The 20,987-nt window shown below is 40.0% G+C and overlaps 1 protein-coding gene across 10 annotated transcripts in view; it reads right to left on the bottom strand.

The window, feature by feature from the left end:
- Window positions 1–20,987, bottom strand: part of adgrg6 (adhesion G protein-coupled receptor G6) — a 132,472-nt gene that overhangs the window by 42,872 nt on the left and 68,613 nt on the right. For all 10 annotated transcript variants that reach the window (XR_006407784.1, XR_006407785.1, XM_044376650.1 and 7 more), the window contains 15 exons: window positions 12,887–12,975; window positions 12,201–12,253; window positions 11,697–11,732; window positions 11,314–11,462; window positions 8,455–8,566; window positions 6,189–6,277; window positions 5,292–5,356; window positions 5,039–5,175; window positions 3,885–4,050; window positions 3,607–3,744; window positions 3,368–3,484; window positions 2,629–2,674; window positions 1,449–1,555; window positions 760–887; window positions 181–449 (listed from right to left, as the gene is read on the bottom strand). Coding sequence is in view for 8 of the 10 variants with exons in the window: in XM_044376650.1 (XP_044232585.1) it covers window positions 181–449; window positions 760–887; window positions 1,449–1,555; window positions 2,629–2,674; window positions 3,368–3,484; window positions 3,607–3,744; window positions 3,885–4,050; window positions 5,039–5,175; window positions 5,292–5,356; window positions 6,189–6,277; window positions 8,455–8,566; window positions 11,314–11,462; window positions 11,697–11,732; window positions 12,201–12,253; window positions 12,887–12,975 (1,701 nt within the window). In the remaining 2 variants the exon portion in view is untranslated. The remainder of the gene's footprint in view (window positions 1–180; window positions 450–759; window positions 888–1,448; window positions 1,556–2,628; window positions 2,675–3,367; window positions 3,485–3,606; window positions 3,745–3,884; window positions 4,051–5,038; window positions 5,176–5,291; window positions 5,357–6,188; window positions 6,278–8,454; window positions 8,567–11,313; window positions 11,463–11,696; window positions 11,733–12,200; window positions 12,254–12,886; window positions 12,976–20,987) is intronic.

The raw sequence follows: 20,987 nt of genomic DNA, 5'->3' as shown, positions 1-20,987 counted from the left end.
CACATGCATTGATTCTTAACAAGCACTGCATGTTGAGAGATCCTGACTATACTGCACACTGGAGTTCAATTGATCTAACCAACCTCCTGAATAAATAAATAAATAAATAATAGAATAAATGAAAGTATAATAGTTATTGTTTTAGCAGTGTAACATATTTAAAACCCGATCGTTGCTCACCCCATCCAACGATGCAGAACTTGAGGATGTATCGGCGTATGTAGGTGTTGAAGACTTTGACCAGAGCGATATACATGTGGATGGACTCCAGACCCATCCAGGTGAAGGAGGTCAGCAGGAAGTAGTGCAGGAAGATGGCCACCGACAAGCACAGCCAATCGGTTTTCAGACTGGCCAACCAGCTGTCCAAGAGGAACACCATGTTGAGGAACAGCAGGGATGTGCTGAGGTTCATCAGGATCTTGGAGGGGTAGTCACGCCGCAGTTTTCTGTTGGGAGGAAAAAGAAAAAGAGATGCGGTTGAAGTTTCACATATTCACAGTCACCTGTCACAACCGCTTAAACAACTGGTTGGTTAAATTTCTTTCACATACGATGTAGCTGCTGAGAAACGTTCTCATGTTTCAGGGAGGTTTATAGATCCAGGTAGACTTTAGAAAACAGACTTTTTTGGCGTTTTAACATGCAAACTAGTGCTGTGGCTGCAGTCTGTGTAATGCACTTTAGGAAAGACCCGAAATATAGATTACTATGTAGAATAATGAGCAGCACAGTCCCGCAGCTGAACAGCAGACTCACTCGAAGGCGATGTAAGTGAGCAGCGTGGCGGCAGAGAAGATGGCGGAGATGCCGCAGCCGATGTAAGTGATGAAGGTCAGAATCTTGTTGTTCTTTGCATCGATGTGAAGTGAAACTCCAGAGATGTCCTGAAGAGAGAGGGCAAAGTGACACAAAGTACAGTCAGATCACTTTTAGGGGAGAAAAGATGAAGAAGAGAACAAAAACCAAACTAAACATACAAGAGAAACAAAGAATGACCAAATACGTTAACTTTTAGAGAAAATAAGTATAAAAATTGGAATTAAAGCATTGATTGGGATCAAAATATTTGCTTTTACATAAATAAATGCATATCTTGTAGCACTAAGATACTAGAGGGTTAGTTAGGATTTTCTCATTAGTGTAACAAAATATTTTCTGTTTACTGCTCCACATCTGTCTTCTTGTTTACATCAGACCAGTCACACCTATTTTGGTTTAATATTCCCCCTAAATGTTCCGAAAACCATCATTTTATATGTGATAAATGTGTGAAAAGTGAATAGAACTGTGTGAAAATAACCAGAAATCATTAAACGTTCAGCAAATGCATGAGGAGTTTTGCAGTTTTAAAAAGACAACTGAGCAAAGTGCATCGGAGCAACTGTGAAAAACTGTAAGAAAGCTTTTATTTCTAGCATGTGTGGTGCAGTGAGTGTGAGCGTTACCATGAGGATGCCAAAATGTGTCAGGTGGTAACAGAGACAGATGGTTTTGTTGCTGGTGGATTCTTTAGACGTTTCGCAGCCTTCTCCATTCCAACCTCCGTCTCCATCTAGTGACAACACAGAGGTATTACACCACAATCACCTCGATACCTTCCACACCTAGAGCTTAAAAAGAAAGCTGTAAATGTTTGTTTCTGGAGAAACTACTGAAAAGTCTTCTCTACAGGGTGTCTTCAAACAACAGTCATGAGCCCAAATGAACATTTAACATGTTTTTCATGCTGTAATCATTCCTATTGTTCATACTTTCCCTGCACTTTCAGTGTAAGTGGGTTTCCACACAGTCATTTTGTGCAAAAAATATATTTCAATGTTTATCTGAAGCTTATATGAGGCTTCAGCAGTCTGAGTTAATCATATCAAGTGGATATCTGCCACCTTTACAATCTTTTTAGCATCAAATTCCCTCTTTGTGTTTCCCTGTTGAGCTGCGATGGAAGTATAGTAACAAAAAGAGGGACTCTGGCACTGAAAAGACTGTAACAGTGAAAGATATCTACTTGATCTGACTTATGTGGATGGCTGAAGCTTCATATTAGATTCATATTACATACAGTACATTACATTTTTGCACAGAAGGAGGACTGTGGATTTTGTCCCCCAATCATGAAGGGATCTTCTAATGGTCAGTATGAACAGGAGGAATGATTACAACAAGGAAAACCCATTAGGCACCTGACTGTTTTTTAAGACAGTAAAACTGTGAACCTGTCCTTTAAGTCTGCAAGTCCACAATTATGCCTTAGTCTGGATATTTTTAATACAGCCAATATAAGTTAGCTGCGGGTTACACTGTGGATGAACATACCCTAACCCTAACCCTAACCCTAACCCTATAACTGGGTTACTGTGACACTGAAAAAAAACTCTAAACCTGATGATTAGAAGGAAACATCTGCAGGAATGAGGTGACAGAGCCACTGACAAATAACCCAAAAAGGTCATTTCAGAACCATCAGAGTCCCAGTGGATGAGACTTCAACAGATGGGATGTTTGTTCTCAGAGCACTTGATGTATATTGTTTCTTGTAGAGAGGTAAATGACTCCTCGCAGATGTGAGGACCCGTGGTGAACCTGAAACATTTGCAGTGATGTGACGACAGACACAGACAGACTTACTGTTCATGCTGAAGTCCCAGAACATGCAGTGTGGAGTCACAGAAGGCTGACGGGAAAGAAGAAAAAATTAAATAGTATCAAGTTCACGAAAGCAGCCTCTCAGATTCAACTTGCAATCATCAGTAACCGGTTTCACTTTCAACATGATTTATTAGATTCAAGACATTTTCTTCACTTGGAGATTTATTGAGTCAATTATCAAGAAATGAACCAATTTAAATATTTGATATATGATATTTCAGATAAATCAAATATTAGAAACAGAAAAAGATAAAAGTGAAATAAAAAGATGATAAAAAAAATTGAAAACATTAAAGAGAAAAGATAGAACAGCAACAAGATAAAATACAGAACAAGAAAATTAAATAAAAAACAAAACATTAGAGATAAAATAAAAATGAAAAACACATTAAGATTACAATAGAAAATTATATCTAAAAAATACAATTTTAAAAACAAAAAAGAAAATGAAATAAAAAGAAAAAAATAACACAAACAAACAAATTTTTTTTTAAATTTTAAGTAAAATTAAAAAATAAAAATGAAAAGAAAAAGATAAAAGTTCAGTAAACCAAAAACAAACATAAAATCAAAGAGAAAAAAATACAAATAGAGAACAAAAGCAATAAAATGGAAAGAAAAAAGAACTGTAATGCAATAAAAAGCACAATGCCTCTCATACACACACTGCAAACCTTCATGTACACACACATGTGCAGGTAAACATTTTAATCTGTACCTTTTCAGAAAGGTGAACAATCTCGATCTCTACCGGATGCTCCAGGTTATTGATGGAGAAGTTCCCCACACTGCTGGCCACGACGTAGCTGTTCAAAGACAGCTTGCCCTGCTTTTTCTAAAAAGACACGAGAGAAAATCAATGAAGTACTTTTATCAGGAATTCATCAAAGTTACTTTCTGGTATCTGAATTTATTTATCCAGATTAAGATTTTTTCCTCTAGGGCAGACTGGCTGACCTGGAAGAGGTTTACGTTGCTGAAGAACATAAAGTTGATTCTGGACAGAGATGATCTGTCGACCTCGGCCTCGGACAGCAGAGATGCAGGGAGGGTGACCTGAGCTAAAGCGTTAGATTTCTCTGATTCAAAATAAATCTGAGAGAGGAGAAGAGGAGAGAATCAACAATCAAACTAAATTAAAAGACATATAAGCCATTTTTTATCTATAGGTGACAATCAGAAGGTTTCTTATAATAAAATAGACCTCAGTGAACAGATGAGAGTCTTAATGTTACCTCTGGGTCAGTGGTGTTTGGAGGCATGAAGGCGCTAAAGGACGTCCCGTTGAACATGGTGGTGTTGAGGGCCGAGATCCCCAAAGCGAGATGTTTGGAGGTGATACTGATGGACGGACCGTCGAACTCGACCTTCTGAGCTAGCTCGTCTACAGTCTTCAGAGCTCTGAGGGAGGGACAGAGACAGACAGACAGTGAGAATTCAATTTTAAATGTTCTTTAAGTAAACAAGTACAAAGGATAAACAGAATCAGGAAAATTAATAAAAACAGAGAAAAAAAAGCAGAAAAAATGGAGAGGAGGAAAATAGAACTAGAAGGGAAAGAGAAGCTGGATAGAACACACAGAAAAATCTTATGGTGTAAAAATAAAAAATGCACTGTAACATCACACTACCTGATGTTAAGCAGTACCATTAAATTACCAATAACGCCATGTATGATGATGTAGTGCAACAGTTATTTTAAGAGATGTGAGGAGACACAACACGACAGGTTGTAGTAAAACTTGTACATAACATGTAATATAATATAACTGAAGGGAAACACAGTATACTGCACCTCTGTACTTTAAAATAAGATAAAATAAGGCAGTACAGTATAGTACAGGTGGAGTATAATCCAGTACAGTAAAGTCCAGTGCAGTAAGAGTACAGTAAACTGCAGTGGAGGTAGAGTAGAATGTGGTACAACACAGTAGAGTACAGTAGAGTACAAAGTACAGTACATCACATGGTGCAGTAGGTTAGAGTACAGTAGAGTAAAGTAAAGTACAGTAATGATTGAATAATAGAAAAAATACAGTATAAGAACAATAGAGATCGAATAATAAATTACAGTAGAGTAAATATAGCGCCCTTTGGTTGAATAGAGTAGAGTAGAAAAATGTAAAGCACAGCACAGTACAGTACAAATAGAGTTGAGTAGAATAAAGTGGAGTGCAGTATAGTAAAGTACATTAAAGTTCAGTGCAGTACAGTAGAGGTAAAGTACAGTAAAGTACCATAAAATAGAGCACAGTACAGTAGAGTAAATCACAGCAGAGCACAGTATAGTAGTAATAGTACAGTAGAGGTGGAGTGGAGCCAGTAGAGTAGAGTAGAGTACAATAGTAGTACAGTAGAACAGAGTAGAGCTAGCAGATGATGAACATACTTCTCGGAGGTGCTAGCGAGCGCCGTCTCAGAGCTCGTCATGACGTTGGAGATGATGGTGACGACGGTGGTGGCCAACGTGGAGTTGATCTTCGCTACGTTTACCAGCTGCTTCACCTTCGTCACCACTTTAGACACCTGGAGAGAGAGAGCGACATAGCACATGATGAAGAATTTATTCTTCTTCTTTCTCCTCCTCCTCTTCTTTCTCCTCCTCAGGTTGTTCAGTCAAACACAGAAACATGGATTCTCACCTCTTCATTGGACAGCTTGTTGTCGGAGATTTCGGCGAGTTGCACCGCCACCTCAGCTGCATTTTCTGCACGAAAACACACAAAACAACTGATTTAGCAAAGAAAGGACATTTAATTTTAAACACCTGGGCACTATTTTATCATAGGAAAGTGTAAAACAGGTCAGAGGCAGGTGGTGTACATCGGGTTTTTAGAGCTTTTTCTCTGAAACCAGCTGCCTCCTGCGGCCGAAAATAACGTTATGAGAGAGCTGAGAGTGAACCAAAACACGAGAGTTGCAGCCGGACGGCTAAACAATGAGCTGAAACTTGCTATAAAGCTCCATAAAGATGAGAGGAGCTGCAGAGTTGCTGATAATTCTCTGTAGGTTCATCACTATAAACCACGACCAACACATTACACACTAACAGCTCAGACATTGTTATTATGAAAAATATTGATTATAGCCACTTCAACCATATTAAACATTAATTTGTGTTGCAGATTTAAACACATCTACTAGTCGGTGGGTGTTTAAATAAAATAGTTTATCTACATTCTGCATTATTATTGTGCATTTGCTCCAAGTGTTATGTTTGATGTTGTTGTCAGTCTAAGACCCGATTTCCACCAAAATAACCAACAACTTTCTTTGCACTGCCTAATTTGAATGAAGCTCCTTCTCATTTGTTCCTCTCCTCCCATCTGTGCACAACCAGGGCCCATAGTCACCTTTTTCAGTAAATAACAGTTTCATTCTTCTGACTACGTAGAGTTACTGAATCTGTGGTATCTGTCTATCTTAATGTTAAATGTGTATATATACATATATTTTTCTGGTTTAGGTTCTGCCCGTCTTACATTAATTTCACCTTGTGATTTATTCTGAGTCTGAGATTGGCTGACGGCTGAGCATACCTGCCGACACCTCGATGGTGTCAATGTCCGTGCAGTTACCGAAGTCTGCAACTGACCAGTGGGATGAGTAGTTCTGTCGATTGATCAAACTGAGACACAGAGACAGAGACAGAGAGAGCATGAATACATGGACAAGACATTTTAGATTTTAGGTGTAAATTTAGTATGAAAACTGTTGACATTATCTGTTTATTACATTTGGTTTTGTATGTGACAGTGATAAGACACAGGGAGAGTTATAATTAAAAGAAAGCCTCTAATAAGCCTGTTTCTGCCTGATTTGTGTTTGCAGCACAGACTGTATAAAAATAATGGATGTAGCCACCATGGCATCACCAACTGATTTGTGGACTTGTGTTTTGAAGCCTCAAGTTTGGCATATTGATTGTTGCCATATCGGTTTTTTGGAGCCAGAAGTGTTGAGAAGTGACCGTATTTGGACAAGAAGGTGAATCTGACCTTACTGCTAGCTGCTAGCTTGGTTAGCATGGTGCATTTACAGTCTATGGTTAACTGTGATAATGCTAATGCTAATTTGAACTAGCGAAAAAAACAGACCAACAAAATGTACTTATCAGAAGAACTGAGCATCTGACTCCTTAGAGAATACAACCAAATACTTAACAAGACTTCTTACGTGACCAAAATGTTACAATTAACTTTCTTGAACTGAAAACACACTAAAATAGCGACGGCTAAGCCTACACTCTGTGAATCTGGGGTTGCGCCATCTTAACGTTTCCTAACCAATGTTGTCGCAGTGGTAGCAACTTGTCAATCACAATGTAGCCATGACCTAAAGCATACCCTGATTTATTGTCAAAATTAAATTAAATGGGGCCATCATTCACAAAATGAACATCATGCTGTATTGAAGAAGACTTGAAACTAGTGATTGAGACCATAAACTCATCAGGAAAATGTTTACTAAGGTAATAAATCAAGTGAGTGGGTCATTTTCTCACAGACTTCTATACAATCTGACTTATTTTTGGAGCCAGTGGAGTCGCCCCCTGGTGGCAATTAGAGAGAATGCACCTGCAAACATCCCACCCGTTGTATCAATAACTCATAGATCACTATCAGCTGTGTGATATCTCATGAGGGAAAAACAAATTAAGTTTAGAAGAGGAATAAGTTTGATTTATCAACAGCAGACAGTATCTTCCACTTAATAACCCTCCGGATGGGGTTTAACAAAGAATCCTGCACAGTGCGAGTCAGCCATCTGTTAACACAAGGTGAGAACAAACTGAACTATTGTTTGGTTTTATGTGATTAATGTAGAATAATTCACTGTGTCATAACGCTCAGAGGGAGAGCTCAGCACATTGGACTTCAAGGCATATCCTGTCCTGGAAATACCAGGATCAGGGTCAAAGAGCACATAAGAGAAGGATTTTGTTTCTGAAAGTATCACTGTTGAAGTTATTAAAATTTCATTTTTATACAGATGCTTAGGAACAGCCAATGACGAGGTTTTTCCTGTGAGGACAGTCAAGTTTTCCACCGTGATTTTCGTTTCGTCTGCTTTGACTTAAGTCATAATTGTGTTATTACTGTGTGGTGGATGCAGCGCAGACGGGTCAAATAAATCTGCATTACCACGTGAACAAAAACATACTTTTAACCAATATAAATGCCAGAGCTGCAACGATTAAATAATCGATTCGTTGATCAACTGAATATTAATCTGTAACTATTTTGATAATCAAACAATCATTTACATTTAATTTTTCAAATAAAAAATTGAAATGTTCTCTTGTTTAAGCTTCTCAGATGTGACATTTTTCTGCTTTTATTTGCCTTAACATTATAGTAAAGTGAATATTTTGGAGTTTTAGACATGTGATGAGATCACCTTGGGCTCTAGGAAATTGTAATGCACATTTTTAACTCATTTCTGATGTTATGTGAGCCAAATGATTAATTTATTAAATCAAATAAATATTCTGCAGATAAATAAATGATGTGACAAACTAAGAAACTCACGTCTCTTTGACTTGGTTTTCATGACATCCTGAAATGATTAGAAACCAATCAAATGTCTTTGACAAGGATGTTGATGTAGTAAATGGCCAAAAAAATACAAAAACTATTATGGTCCTTCAAAAACGTTCAAAAAAGGCTCAATTTGTTAAAAAAAAAAAAAAAACTGGCTACCTTGTAATAAAAGAACCTTGATTCAGTTTTATATTCAGTTCACTCAGCTACATTCAGTATGTTTTGTGTTGTACGTGTCCGTCTGTGGATGTGTGTGTGTTACCAGGTCCTGGAGGCGTTCTGTTTCTTGTTGGGGAAGCAGGGCAGGAACTGAGTGACGGTGGGTCTGCTCTCAGGCCAGAGGTAGTGAAGCGGATTCTCCTCTGGACAGTTTTCTATCAGGAGGGGACAGAGGAGTTATTCCAATATTTTGGCTGCACATCTAAATGATAACATATGAAAAAGATAAATGAAATAAGCGCCGAGCAAGAGAGCCAAACAAATCCAGAGATATACCGCTACAGTCCCAAAAGAGAGAGAGGCTGTGTTCAGAGTTACATACTAACGTACTATTCATACTAAGTATGGCGTCAAATTGTTCCAACTGCATAGTATGTGGATTTTGTGTAAATAAGAAATACCCAGATGTATCCTAGCAAGAATGAGTGTGCAACATGAGCTTACTGGACATACTCAACCGCCCCAAAATGCATTGTGTCTCTTCAGATTGTGCAATGGCAGAGATTTTGAACCATATTTGATTGTTTTTCAAGAAACTACCATTTTTATCTAAACATATGTAGTGAACAACATGACATACTGTTGAGAAAGGTTCTGTTCCCAGGCTGGATTTTTACTTATTAGCGTAGTTACAAATGTGAGGTTGAGGTTTTCTTAGTTCAGGAAATGAAACAAGAATTTGTTGTTTCACTTCAGCTTTCTATCAAAATGTCTCTGCTTTAGTCACGCTAGTTCTAACATGCACTAAACTAGCATGTTAATGTTGTGAAGCTGAGGCTGGAATGTAATTAGTCTGTTTTAATCCATAAATCCTGAAGATGACATTAATCTCTGTACCAGATTTCATGGCAATCCATCCAATAGTTGTCAAGACTATGGCTGTGTTCAGAGCTGCCTACCAACGTACTGCCTACTACATTCTCAATCAGTATGTACTGCATACTGCCTTCTAAATGAATGTATGTTCACATTGAAGTATACAGCCAAGTATCCCAGAATGCATTTCATACCAACCGCCAGCAATATCGGAGATTTTAAAGCAGGCTAAAAGCTGTTGTAATTTTTGCTCTAGGACTGTTAATATGTCACTTTATTAAGTTTTCCCTAATATGTGGTCAGTTTATCCATATAACGCCTGTTTGGAAATTTGCTCTGACGTTTTCAGAGATGTGAGGAGCTGCTGGCCGAGTGAGACCAGCCGGTCATCTCAGCTGTTAGCAGCCCGACTCCTGAGATGATCAGCCGGTCAACGTCTGTCGTCATTCTGAGGAAAACATTATCCAATGAAGTGATCTGTGCAGCTCTTCGGTGATTTACCTCTGGCTGTAATGTCTCTGGAGCATTTGATGTATGATATATTTCCTTTTGGAAGACAAATGTTGGTCTCAGATGGAATCTAACAATTGTAGCTGCCAAATAGTTTGTCTGAATGTGAAGTGAAGCTTCATGTTTTTACTGGACAGAACTACAGCGCTGCCTCTGGGGCTCTATATGTACACATATCATCACATTTCATCACATAAATATAAATGTATTAAAGTGAATAAATCAGTCTATATTAAATTTTGTTTTATTTTATTAAGCTACACAACAGTTTGGATTTTTATTTTAGCTACATTACAGGCCGAATAACATAATTTACTGCATCTCTCTGCCAATTAGGTTATATTTTGGTGATAAAATAAAGTGTTAGTGAGTCAGGTAGGTGTGTTGAGGACTTGGCAAGTTCAACTCCGGAGTACAAACTTCTGAGGATGGGAGGACACTTAATAAAATAAAATGAATGGGGTGATATCTGTACATATAGAGCGTTGTTGTTCTGTCCAGTAAAAACATGAAGCTTCACTTTGCATTCAGACAAAATAACGTGGCAGCTACTATTGTTAGATTTCATCTATGAAGCTGACATTTATCTTCCAAAAGGAATTATATCATATCAAAATGCTGCAGAGACATAAGAGCCAGTGGTATATTACCAAAGAGGTGCACAGATCACTTCATCATTTTCTCCCCACAATGTAGACGGATGTTGACCGGCCGATCAGGAGTCAGGCTATTAGCAGCTGAGATGACCAGTTGACATTGCCAGCTGCTATGGCTAACGTAGCTAAAATGATCAGTTTAGCATAGTTTAGTTTTTAAATAAAAAGAAATAAACAGTTCAAACTCATCAGTGCGTGAAGCCGTTGAATCCAAAGATAAAAACGAGGTAAATGTTTTGCCACTAGCATTAGTTTCAGTTGAATATTCGGTTGCTCATAGCAACCACCACAGGAGCTGTACAGAAGTTTAATTTACATTGTTACATCCACCATTTTGTCCCCATCTGTGACCAAAAAATACTGACTGACCTTTTGTTTACTCTCTAAATGCTCTTGTTAAACAATAATCTGAAGTTACTCCATTTATTTGTGCTATTTTGTGATTTTTGATTTGTAGTTGGAGGTATTAAATTGTTTTTTTTCTGCAGTTTACTGTCTGAGGCTAATGTGTTGCTAATAGAGCATTCTAGCTAACTTAAGAATTACAAAAGTACTGTATTGTATCTTAATGATTTTACTTTTACTCTTGTGTGATGTTTGTGTATATTTACTGGAGTAATTATTGTGTTGTACTTCCTATTAGAACTTAATGATGATCTTTACTGGTGACAATACACCAAATTTAACAGTTTTGTTACAGTTTTATTCATTTTTACAGCAAATTTGATTTGTTTTTTTGTGTGCTGTTGTTGTATTTCATAACATACAAACAAATACCCAAATAAATGATTAATGTTTATGTCCTGACATATTGTTACTGTATAAATAAACATTAAATCAGTTGCTAAATTAATATATTACATAGCAATTGAATGATTATTGTAATAAGATATAAAATTAAACACTATGTAGATTCTCACCAATTAATTGGACATTGGGGGTGGGGGTGGTCTTCATCTGCAGGCTGTCACCTATCACTGTGTTGCTCTTAAGTCTGTCAGTCACAGCATTTTCACCCAGACTCTCATTGGTGATGTAAGAATAAACCAGCAGGGCCTGGCACGAATAACTGGAGGTGAGAGTGGAGATTAAAAAAAAACTTTTACTGAACTGCTGACAGTGTAGACTCAAAGATTTGAAAGGATTATAACAGACAACAATCTGAATCATGCACAAAAAAAAAAACAGTTTGAAATGGAAACACTCAAAAAACTCTTGAGGTGGATTTAATATACTTTTTTCAGCTGTTATAGACAGTAAATGACAAAGTCAATGCAGCAAAGTCACAAAATGATTGTTTTACCTTTTGTCACCTCCAGTCTTTGAACTAGGCTGGACACTGGAGAGAAGAAAGGTTGAAGGGGTGAAAAAACAGAAGTGAGAAGTCATTTTAAACCACTTTTCAGCCAGAAAAGGTTTGCTTGTATATACACTGAATGTACACTGGGGGTTCAACAAGCTCTAAGTTCAGGTTTTTACTGCTCTTCAGCACAGAATGACCATTATACATCTGTGAGATCAATAAATGCCCTGAAATGAATTCTCCAAAACGCTGTTGTATCTGTTTTGGTATAAAATAAGTTCTACTGTTGTTATCAAATATCTGCTCTTCCATATTGTAGAGGCCTAAAGAGTAAATATTTCTTTAAATTAAATTAAAAAAAAAAAAAAAAATGCTTGACAGCTTAACAACCACCATCAAATATTTGCAAACATCAATATGTGACCCAGGTCTAGACAATGTTGTACAAATGCTTATCCTTAAGTATCCTTCTGCAGCACCACAGATGAAACTTAGATGACTTACCTGACGGAGTCCACGTGGACTACATGGGTCCAGTTCTGAAATGTTTGATTCAACTGTAAGAAGAAGACAAATCAAATCAGCCACTTAACCAATTAAACAACTTCTATTATTCTACATTTGTATAAACATATTGGGCTCCATCTCCAATCTACTCCATCTGAAGATTCACACCATTTGCCCAAACTACACGTTACTGGATGGAAGTTATCTTCTCAATAATTCACAGAGCGACTGGAGGATTAGCTCCACCGAATGCTGTTGATTATTCCCACATCCAGCATTTACAGAGCAACATTATCATGCATTTGTGTTTTTGTCCACCTGATGAACGCAAGTCCAATATTCACTCTCTTTTAGCTCTGTTTTTCCTCTGTACCAACTCCTGAGGGAAATATCTGGCTCTTTAGCTGCTAAATATTCCACTATGTTCACCAGCTAGTCTACAGCTAACTGTGTCTGTTTGCTGTTTGGTGCTGAGCAGGTAGTGCACAGTGGCTTTTTGGAGCTTTTTCTCTGGAAACAGTTCAGAGCGCAATAAAAAGCTGTTCTGACGTTTTGGAAAATAGTTTCTGAAGTTTTTCACTCTTGCTGCCATCTGGGGGCCAATGAGACTGACCTTGCATTAATTACCTTATAAAGCTATTATAAAGTGCAGCTCTGGCTACATAAAGCTGGACATATCTTACCCAGAGAGCCACAGCTTTCTCAACGTCAGCCTGTAAGAGTGACGAGCCGCTAACATCCACCACAAAGGAAATCCTGTAGTACAGCTCCTCTGCAAATGAAGACAAGTGGAAAAAAAAGAGAGAGGGAGACAGAAATAGAAAATAATACTTCAGTCTCAATTTGGCACAGGCTATTTCACACATATAATGGAACTTTTTTTTTTTTTTCCTTTTGCGCCAATGCCACATAGCAGGAGATGAATTGAGCGGTTGGAGATAATTGAGTTATGTAAAAATGCAATTTTACAGTGTAAAATGATGAGGGGGGAATGTGCTGCCTGACAGATAACAACAGCAGAGAGGAGGGGGGAGAGCAGTCATTATAGTTTATTTTCTTGGTGAATGGGATCATTTCGAATGTGTGAGGAATCAGAGAAAGCTGCAGGAGAACATGTTTTCTGCTTGCTGGAGCAGTTTACAGATTCTCTATCTGGCTGCGTCATTAACTTTTTAAATCTTTTAAAGGATTTTATACTTTCAACACATCTGTGTGGCTGCAGTCTGATACCTCAAATATTTACATCTCAACCACAGAATAAAGAACTTCATCCCAAAATAAACACATATTATATAAAGACATATAACCTACTATTACTACTCAACACATGGATGATTCTATTCTTAAAAATGAAAAAGACATAATTATTTATTCAGCAAATGTCTGAAGATGGCCTAATTTCCTAAAAAGTTTCCTGGAAAAGGTGGTTTGTATTACTGATTTTCTCCACATATGTTGAATTGTATGCTTACCTGTAGGTACATTTTACGTTATTGCATGTTTAGATAATTTGCTGCATATTAGTTAAAAGACTGAAGGTTATAATTGCAATCAGTTGGTATTAATTAATGAACCAATTGAGCTTGGGGAAAATGATGGAACTTTAAAATAAAATTTGACCAAACTCTCTTTATCAGACCATGGAAAAGTATCTCAGTCACCTTCTTTTCATCTGTTATTTGGCTGAATTTGGATGAAACAGAACTCTCTACACTGAAAGCTGATTTCTGTTTTGGAAACATGATGTTGCCTTTTACTTCAGGTGCATGGAGAACAATAAAACATCTGATTTTTCATCGATTTTTGGACTGGATGACAGAATTACTTGATTTTAGCTGGAAATAGGTGTTACTGCTGCAATGAACACCACAGACTGACCAGAATCCTTTGAGAGAACATTAAAGTGTCTATACTTGTCCAAAAATGTCTTTGCCTAATGATTCTTTCATTATTCAAATAGTTATATTAGAAATAACTTTGTCCTCTAAATAGTTCTTCCTCAAATTAATTTTTATTATATCAGCAATCATGAATAGGCAATGATACTTTTCTACAACGTTCAACATCTGATTTTCTCTTCCTCTCCAGTTAAAAAGATGTAAGTTATGTTATTATTGACCTGTTATTTCAAATAAAGTGAGTTCTCCAACAGCAGACACACAGTATGTTAAGAATCTTATTTAAATGTCTCAAACTGAAGCAGTTTTTTTCAGTGATGTAGCATTTTCAAGGCCTCCTGCTATGCGTCACATTGGCCACTAGGTGTCCCTCTGGTATTTAAAATTGTTAGTAGGTGCTACTGAACAGTCAGAAGACTTCTGCTCCATCAGTTCTGGTGGGAGACCCTGCAAGCTGCAGACCTTCAGTGACATGTTTTTTCTGGGAGAGTTTCAGAAGCAGCCGGTCATTTCAAACATGTCAACCGGACTTTACAGCAGTTATTAACTGTGTGAGAGTCCAAGCAGCAGAGCAGGACGTCTCTACCAAAGAGCTGAATGGACTAAAAGACTCAGAGAGGAACAGGGAAGTCAAGAGAGCAAGAAATGAGGCAGTAGAGGCTGATTGAAGTCTTTCTCACTAAAGTATATACCCTAATGATGGACAGATGAAAGAGGAAGTGACAGTGGAAAATAAAAGAAAAAGATGAGGTAGAGCTGCAATACATTTGTTTGAACTACAAGTACCAGGCTAAATACTACAGTCTGATTGGACAACTAAACTCCCTGTTAATGTTCTACACGTGGCCCAAAATCATGATAAACCAATCACCAGCCTCCAATACCTGAGGGATCCCATCAATTCTCTTGATTGACAGCTACAGTATATATATAACAACCACTATGGTACAGACAAAATAAAGACTATTGAATCTAGTTATTGATGTAAAAAATGCTATTCAGCCACTACAATGCAAAACCCATCCACCTCAAGAAGTAATCTATTCATGTATTCAGTCTTAAAATCTTGTTTTTTAAAAAGAAATGTATTATTTATTATCTGCCAAAAGGTAGTATTAGTATCTCGACCTACTGCAAGATTTTTGTTTTAAATCAAACAATAACATACACACACTATATAGCCAAAATGATGTGGACACCTGTACATTACAGCCATATGTGATAGTTGAAAATGTGATTTCAACATCATGAGTATTAAATCTGCTGCTATAACAGCTCACAGTCAGCGTTCCAGTTCATCCAAAAGATGTTGGATGGGGTTGAGGTCAGGGCCAGTCAAGTTCTTCCACACCAAACTGGGAAAACCTGGAGCTGGCTTTGTGCATGGGGGCATTGTCACATTGAAAATGGGAAGGGTCTTCTCCAAACTGTTTCCACAAAGTTGGAAAAACACTATTAATGCTGCAGCAGTAAGTAAGAAGTAAGAAGCCAAGTCCAAACCATTAAAAAAACGACCCAGACTGCGAGTGCACCAACATAGGTGGGCAGGGATGTCCATATACTTTTGGCCATACAGTGTATATTGCAATCTGCAGGCATATGTCACTTGTTTCAATATATTTCTTAAGTTAAACACTAGAGTTTTCACCTGTTTTAAATAAAAAAAAAGACTTTAAGACTTCATACAAATTACTATGATGATTTTTTCACAGTGCATGCTACTGTCATTACAGATGATTGTGCTTTTGATTCTCTACATCTACAGTTTTTTGTTACTGCATGACATACTGTTCCCCGATGACAGTCCACACAGACATGTAAAATGAAAGCGTTGTTTACATTGGCATGGCAACGTGGGTTTGGCAGCTAAATCCACAGTTGGGTATCCAGGAGTAGGGCGCACCGTCGCCTTTTTTAGGCTGCCGTTGATAGCTGATGTACTGACTGCTTTAAAAGGAGCCGCTGTAGAGGAGTTCTTTGTGGTTATAAAATGATGAGCATCATCAACCACAGGTAACGTAGGGGAATGGTGGACATATTTATCTTTGACATCGCCATCACTGAGGTCTCCTGAGGTCTGATTCCAACTGTGATTTGACACACTTGGACTTGAGATCAAACCAGGCTTTGAAACTGTTGAATTTGTGTTCACACTGAGATATGGTATTGGTTTGTTGCCTGTCATATTCCCCTGAGAAGCTGCTTCAATGCCTCTTTCAATCAAAGTCGTGGCATTTTTATCCTTCGTAGAGTTTGTCATTTTAATTGGGGCTAAAGGAGAGTCTTTAAGTGTTACAACAGTGGTTGTGTTTGACTTGGAGAGATATTTTAAGCCAGCTGTGTTCACAGTTTGGTTGTCACTCATGGAAGGAGGGAGCTCCTCAAACCCAGAAATAAAGCCTTGATCTGGGGCATCGATAGAGGAGCCCCGGGTGGAAGAAGGGATATTTAGGCCAGAAGTGTGCAGGGAGTTTGGAATAACCAGAGCACCAGTGGGTTGTGTTGTTTCTGCAGAGCTGAGTTTATAACTGGGTTCAGAGGTAGTTTGCATTTCAGTAAGAGCAGCTTCTGGATTCAGACTTCCATTAAACAATACATCCTGAGTTATACTGTCACTGTTGTTAACTGCTGAGGAAACCAGTCCCACAGCAGAGACATGTTCATCCGCAATATGGATTTTTGGAATAACATCTGCAGGGTCAAATAAAGTAGAGAGATGTGACAACTTTCCTGTCGCAGTGAGGTTATTTGAGGCTTCAAGTGAAGATATTGACCCAGCAACAAACCTGGAAGCATCTACTGTCTGTGAGTTGTTTGCAAGCTGTGGCAAAACCTTGTCCTTGTCATACACTTCAGCAGAAACAAGGGGTTGTGAGTGGCTGGATTTCAGTTTGTCACGAGGGAGTGTGGAAGCTTGATCAACAGGAAGTAATTGGCTGACGGTGATGAACTGCTGCACTGAGTGGCTAACAGGGTCTGTGGAGGATCTTTGGAACGACTGTGAATAGTTGTCCAGAGGGGATTGAGTTGTTGTGGGCTGGGGGAATCTGTTAGTCGGCCGAGTGGGCGACAAGGAGCCAATTTCTGTCTCTGCCATGCCTTCAGACACCGCTGGCAATACTGCCCAGGCGGGGAGGAGAGGAGAGAGAGAAGGGGTGATAGTAGATGACAGGGGGAGGGAGGAGATGATTATGGGGGAAAGGATTGCAGGAGAGATGGGAGAAAGGTGAAGAGAGGGAAAAAGAGGTGAGAGAGTTGCTGCAGGAGAAATAGAAGGCAACATAGAGGGCAAAAGGAGTGGGTAAGTAAGCGCAAAGGAAATTAAGTGGGATGATTGCTGCAGCTGCCCCCCAATGTCAACATGTGCCTCTGCATTTTGTGTGTCCCACCCTGTCCTCTGACTCATGTCTAGTTTCTCGCTTGCATCCAAAAACTGGCTCATGGGTGCTTGAGCGGTCTGTGTATGTGCTGAACTGTGTGTATGGCTCAGGCGGCCAGGGTGTTCAGTGTTAGTTTGTGACAAGCCTGAGTGGTGCTTATAATCCAGCCCTGAAGTGTGTTGGGGGGTTACAGTGCCAAGCTGTGCACTCGGGCTGCTGTGGAGTGCCAGCATCTGGGTCTGTGCCATGACAGATGGATTCGACAAAGGGGAAGTGGGGTGATTAAAAGCATCGTCATAGCCAGCAAGTGCCTGTGAGCCCCTGGAATTAGTGTGAGCACCAGTGGCGGTGTTTATGTTCAACCGGTTGTCAGTATATAAACGGGAGCTTGTAAGCTGCAGCCTCCATGGATCTCTGTTAAAGGTCAGGGTGGAAGTATGTCTGACTTGTGACCCGGATGAGGATGTCTGAGCCAAGAGAAAAGAGTCCTCAACTACAGGATTAGGGGAGGATGAGAAGGAAGACACTGTGGTTTCCCCTCCCTGCATCCGCTCTGTCACCCTGGCAACTTGCATCACCGTTGCAGCAGGAAGAGTCTCCAAAGATACAGTGAGCGACAGGTTGTCAAGGCGATGTGAAAGGGGACTCCAAATTGAAAGTAAGGGGTTTGAAGACAAAGAAGCAGAGTGCAAGTGCTGCATTCTTTCACTATTTGCCTGAAGCAGAGCAGGGGTGCGTTCAGAGGCCCAAATGCCAGCTGCTGGCAGTGTTTTAAAGCCAACATCAGACTCGTCTGGCAGACGTGACTTGTCTGGCAGAGTATATATGTCACTCAAGTCCCTCTGATCAGACTGAACCAAGAACTGACTGACTGACAGACTGGCTGCATGAGAAGACGGCCACAAAACCAAAGACAAATCCAACTTCGAATGCAACAAAGTCGGCTGCATTTGAGGGGGTAAATCTGGTGTGAGTACTGCAGAACTGGACGCCAAATTCTCCACAGATAGTCCTGAGGGAGTCGGGTTAATTTGACTAAAGAAGGAGTCTAAATCAATTCCACTTGAACTGACTAGCAGACCTGATTGGGCATCATGGAGCTGATTACTCTCGAATAAGGACAATCGACTCCTGAAAGGTTCTATTAAACTTTTAGAGGACTCCTCAGCAGAAAGTAAGTGGTTGTCAGGGAGCAATGCACCATCAATAAATGGCATCTGAGATTCAGTTGGGGCTTTAGAAGAGAGAGGAAGTGACAACAAGGATGCTGTGTCAACACTTGTTACCTCAAAGTCCCTTTGAAGGTTTGAGGAGAGAGACAGAAATGTCAACACAGATGGCTGAAACTTTCCGCTAACTCCATCTGACTCTGGAACGTGATCAGACTCAACAACATGGTCTGTGTCCGAAAGCATTTGCTCAGCTTGCTTGGGAGAGGAAGGTAAGAAGAGGGAGGGCTGGTGAGGAGCAGTGGAGAGTGGAAGAGGTATGGTAGTGGACAACAAGAAAGGAGAGGAAGAGAGAGGAGGAGTGATGGTGTTTGAGGAGTAAAGGGGAGGGGAGGTTGAAATCGGTAAAGAAACAGCGAGTGGGGAGACTGACGATGAAGCAGATGCTGACAAAAAGTGAAGAGATGGGGAGGAGGAGATTAGAGGTAGTGGTGTAGATGAGGAGTCAAGCAGGGATACAGAAGTATAAGAAAATGAAACTTTGGGAAGAACAGGAGAAGGAGAGGGGAAAACTGAAGGTTTATGGAGAATGATGTGTGCAGAAGAATGTATCTGTGTATATTTGTCTATACTTCTATATAAATTATTAATCAGACTACTTCTGGCCACTGCAAGTTCAACATCACTTCCAGTAACGTCTGTTTCATACAAACTGTCCAGTGGGTTTAAAGAAAATGAGGAAATGGATATTTGAGCTATGTCTTCCTCCTGTTGCACTGAAGATGAAAGGATCTGTTGGGGGGAAATCTCCTTGGCGAGGAAAGCAGAAGAGCTTAGTTGTACTGTGGGCAAAGACGGCTGAATGAAAAGAAGGGATGAAAGGGAGCGAATATGGAGAGATGGTGTTACTTGAAAAGTCAGTGTTTCCAATTGTTCAGTGGCAGTTTGTGTATAAGAACTTTCTCTTAGCTTTTGTTTGCTTGAATTTGTGGTGTTTGCACCCCTGTGGGGGGTCTGAGCTCCTGTCAAAGTCTGAGAAACAGTTGGCATAGAAATCTGAGGCCTGCTGATGGAAGATGTTTCTGACATTGATCTGCCTTTTGAGTGGTTCACAGGAAGCTCGCTGCCTGCTGCTAAGCCACTCAGTAGGCTTTCCGAGACATCATGAAAATGCGTTTGAGTGAGCAAATGTTCACTTGTAACAGGAAGGGAAGCCGATTTGTTGAATAATTGTTCGTTTTTGGCGTCAGGACCAATGAAGGCTGGAGGGACGGTGGCAGGTTCATCCAGGGAGTAGGCAGCATCAAACTCATACAAGCCGAAAGCACCGCCCTCCTCCGTGAGCTCAGTCAAATCATACACAAACGGCTCAGTTCCTGACGCGTACTCATCACCCGGCGGCTCCTGAGGATCTGTCCAGTTACCCATGGCAACAGTTTTGTTTTTCGCACCGCTCATGCTCAGCAGCGACCACTGTGGCACTACAGGCTTGTTCTTTCTGTTGCTAAGCGATGATGAAGATGACAATAATGATGATGATGATGCCCCCACTGCTGGAGAAGATTCCTTTGTATCTAATACCTCATCTTTATGTTGCCATGGAGGTGACCCTTGAGATGAGATTGAAATCCCTGATTCTGTGGTTGTAGAGGTCTCATTGTTGGAGATTGTTCGGCGTGAAAAGTTTGTGCGAGATGTCGGCTGCACTAAAGTGTGTGAGCGACCAGTTGTGCCCGTCCCATGAGGAAACCCTGAAGTGTGCGTTGCATTTCTCAACCTGGGTACATGTGTGTACCCAGATGTATGTTTGAGTTCACTTGTTTGTGAAGTGTATGTAGGACTGGTTGTGGATTTAAGCTTTGTTGGCAGTACAGCGGGCTTTGTGATGTGAACCACGGGCTTGAGTGGTGCTCTGGTGGCAGCTGGATGTCTTCCTCCACTTGGCCTCTTCCTCCCCTGCCAGATCAGAGGGGTGGAGATGAACCCCAAGGAGGTCTTAGAGCTGCGTTGGCCTGGGGGCCTGAGGAGGGAGGCGGGAAGTCTAGGGGGAGGTGGTGCAAGTGAGGATGGGGGTTCAGGGGCTGGAGCTAAGAAGAGTCTGGGTTCATATCCAGTATCTAGGTGACTAGGGGCTTGAGCTGGAGGACTTAGCTGACTGGATGCAAGGGACCTACGATGAGAGGCTCTTCCACGGGGGCTGAGAATGAAAGCAGGCCTGGTTTGGCTGCTTATGAAGGGTAGAGGAGCTGGAGGTCTAGGGGCTTGAGAAACAGCAAACCCAGCAGCAGTTAATCCAAAAATACTCCTGAGTCTTCTATGGCGAACAGATAGACCAGC

The sequence above is a fragment of the Thunnus albacares genome, chromosome 16, assembly GCF_914725855.1.
Source record: "Thunnus albacares chromosome 16, fThuAlb1.1, whole genome shotgun sequence".
Taxonomy (NCBI): domain Eukaryota; kingdom Metazoa; phylum Chordata; class Actinopteri; order Scombriformes; family Scombridae; genus Thunnus; species Thunnus albacares.
Note: the sequence above shows the minus strand (reverse complement) of the source record. Positions and strands in the feature narration are given on the sequence as shown.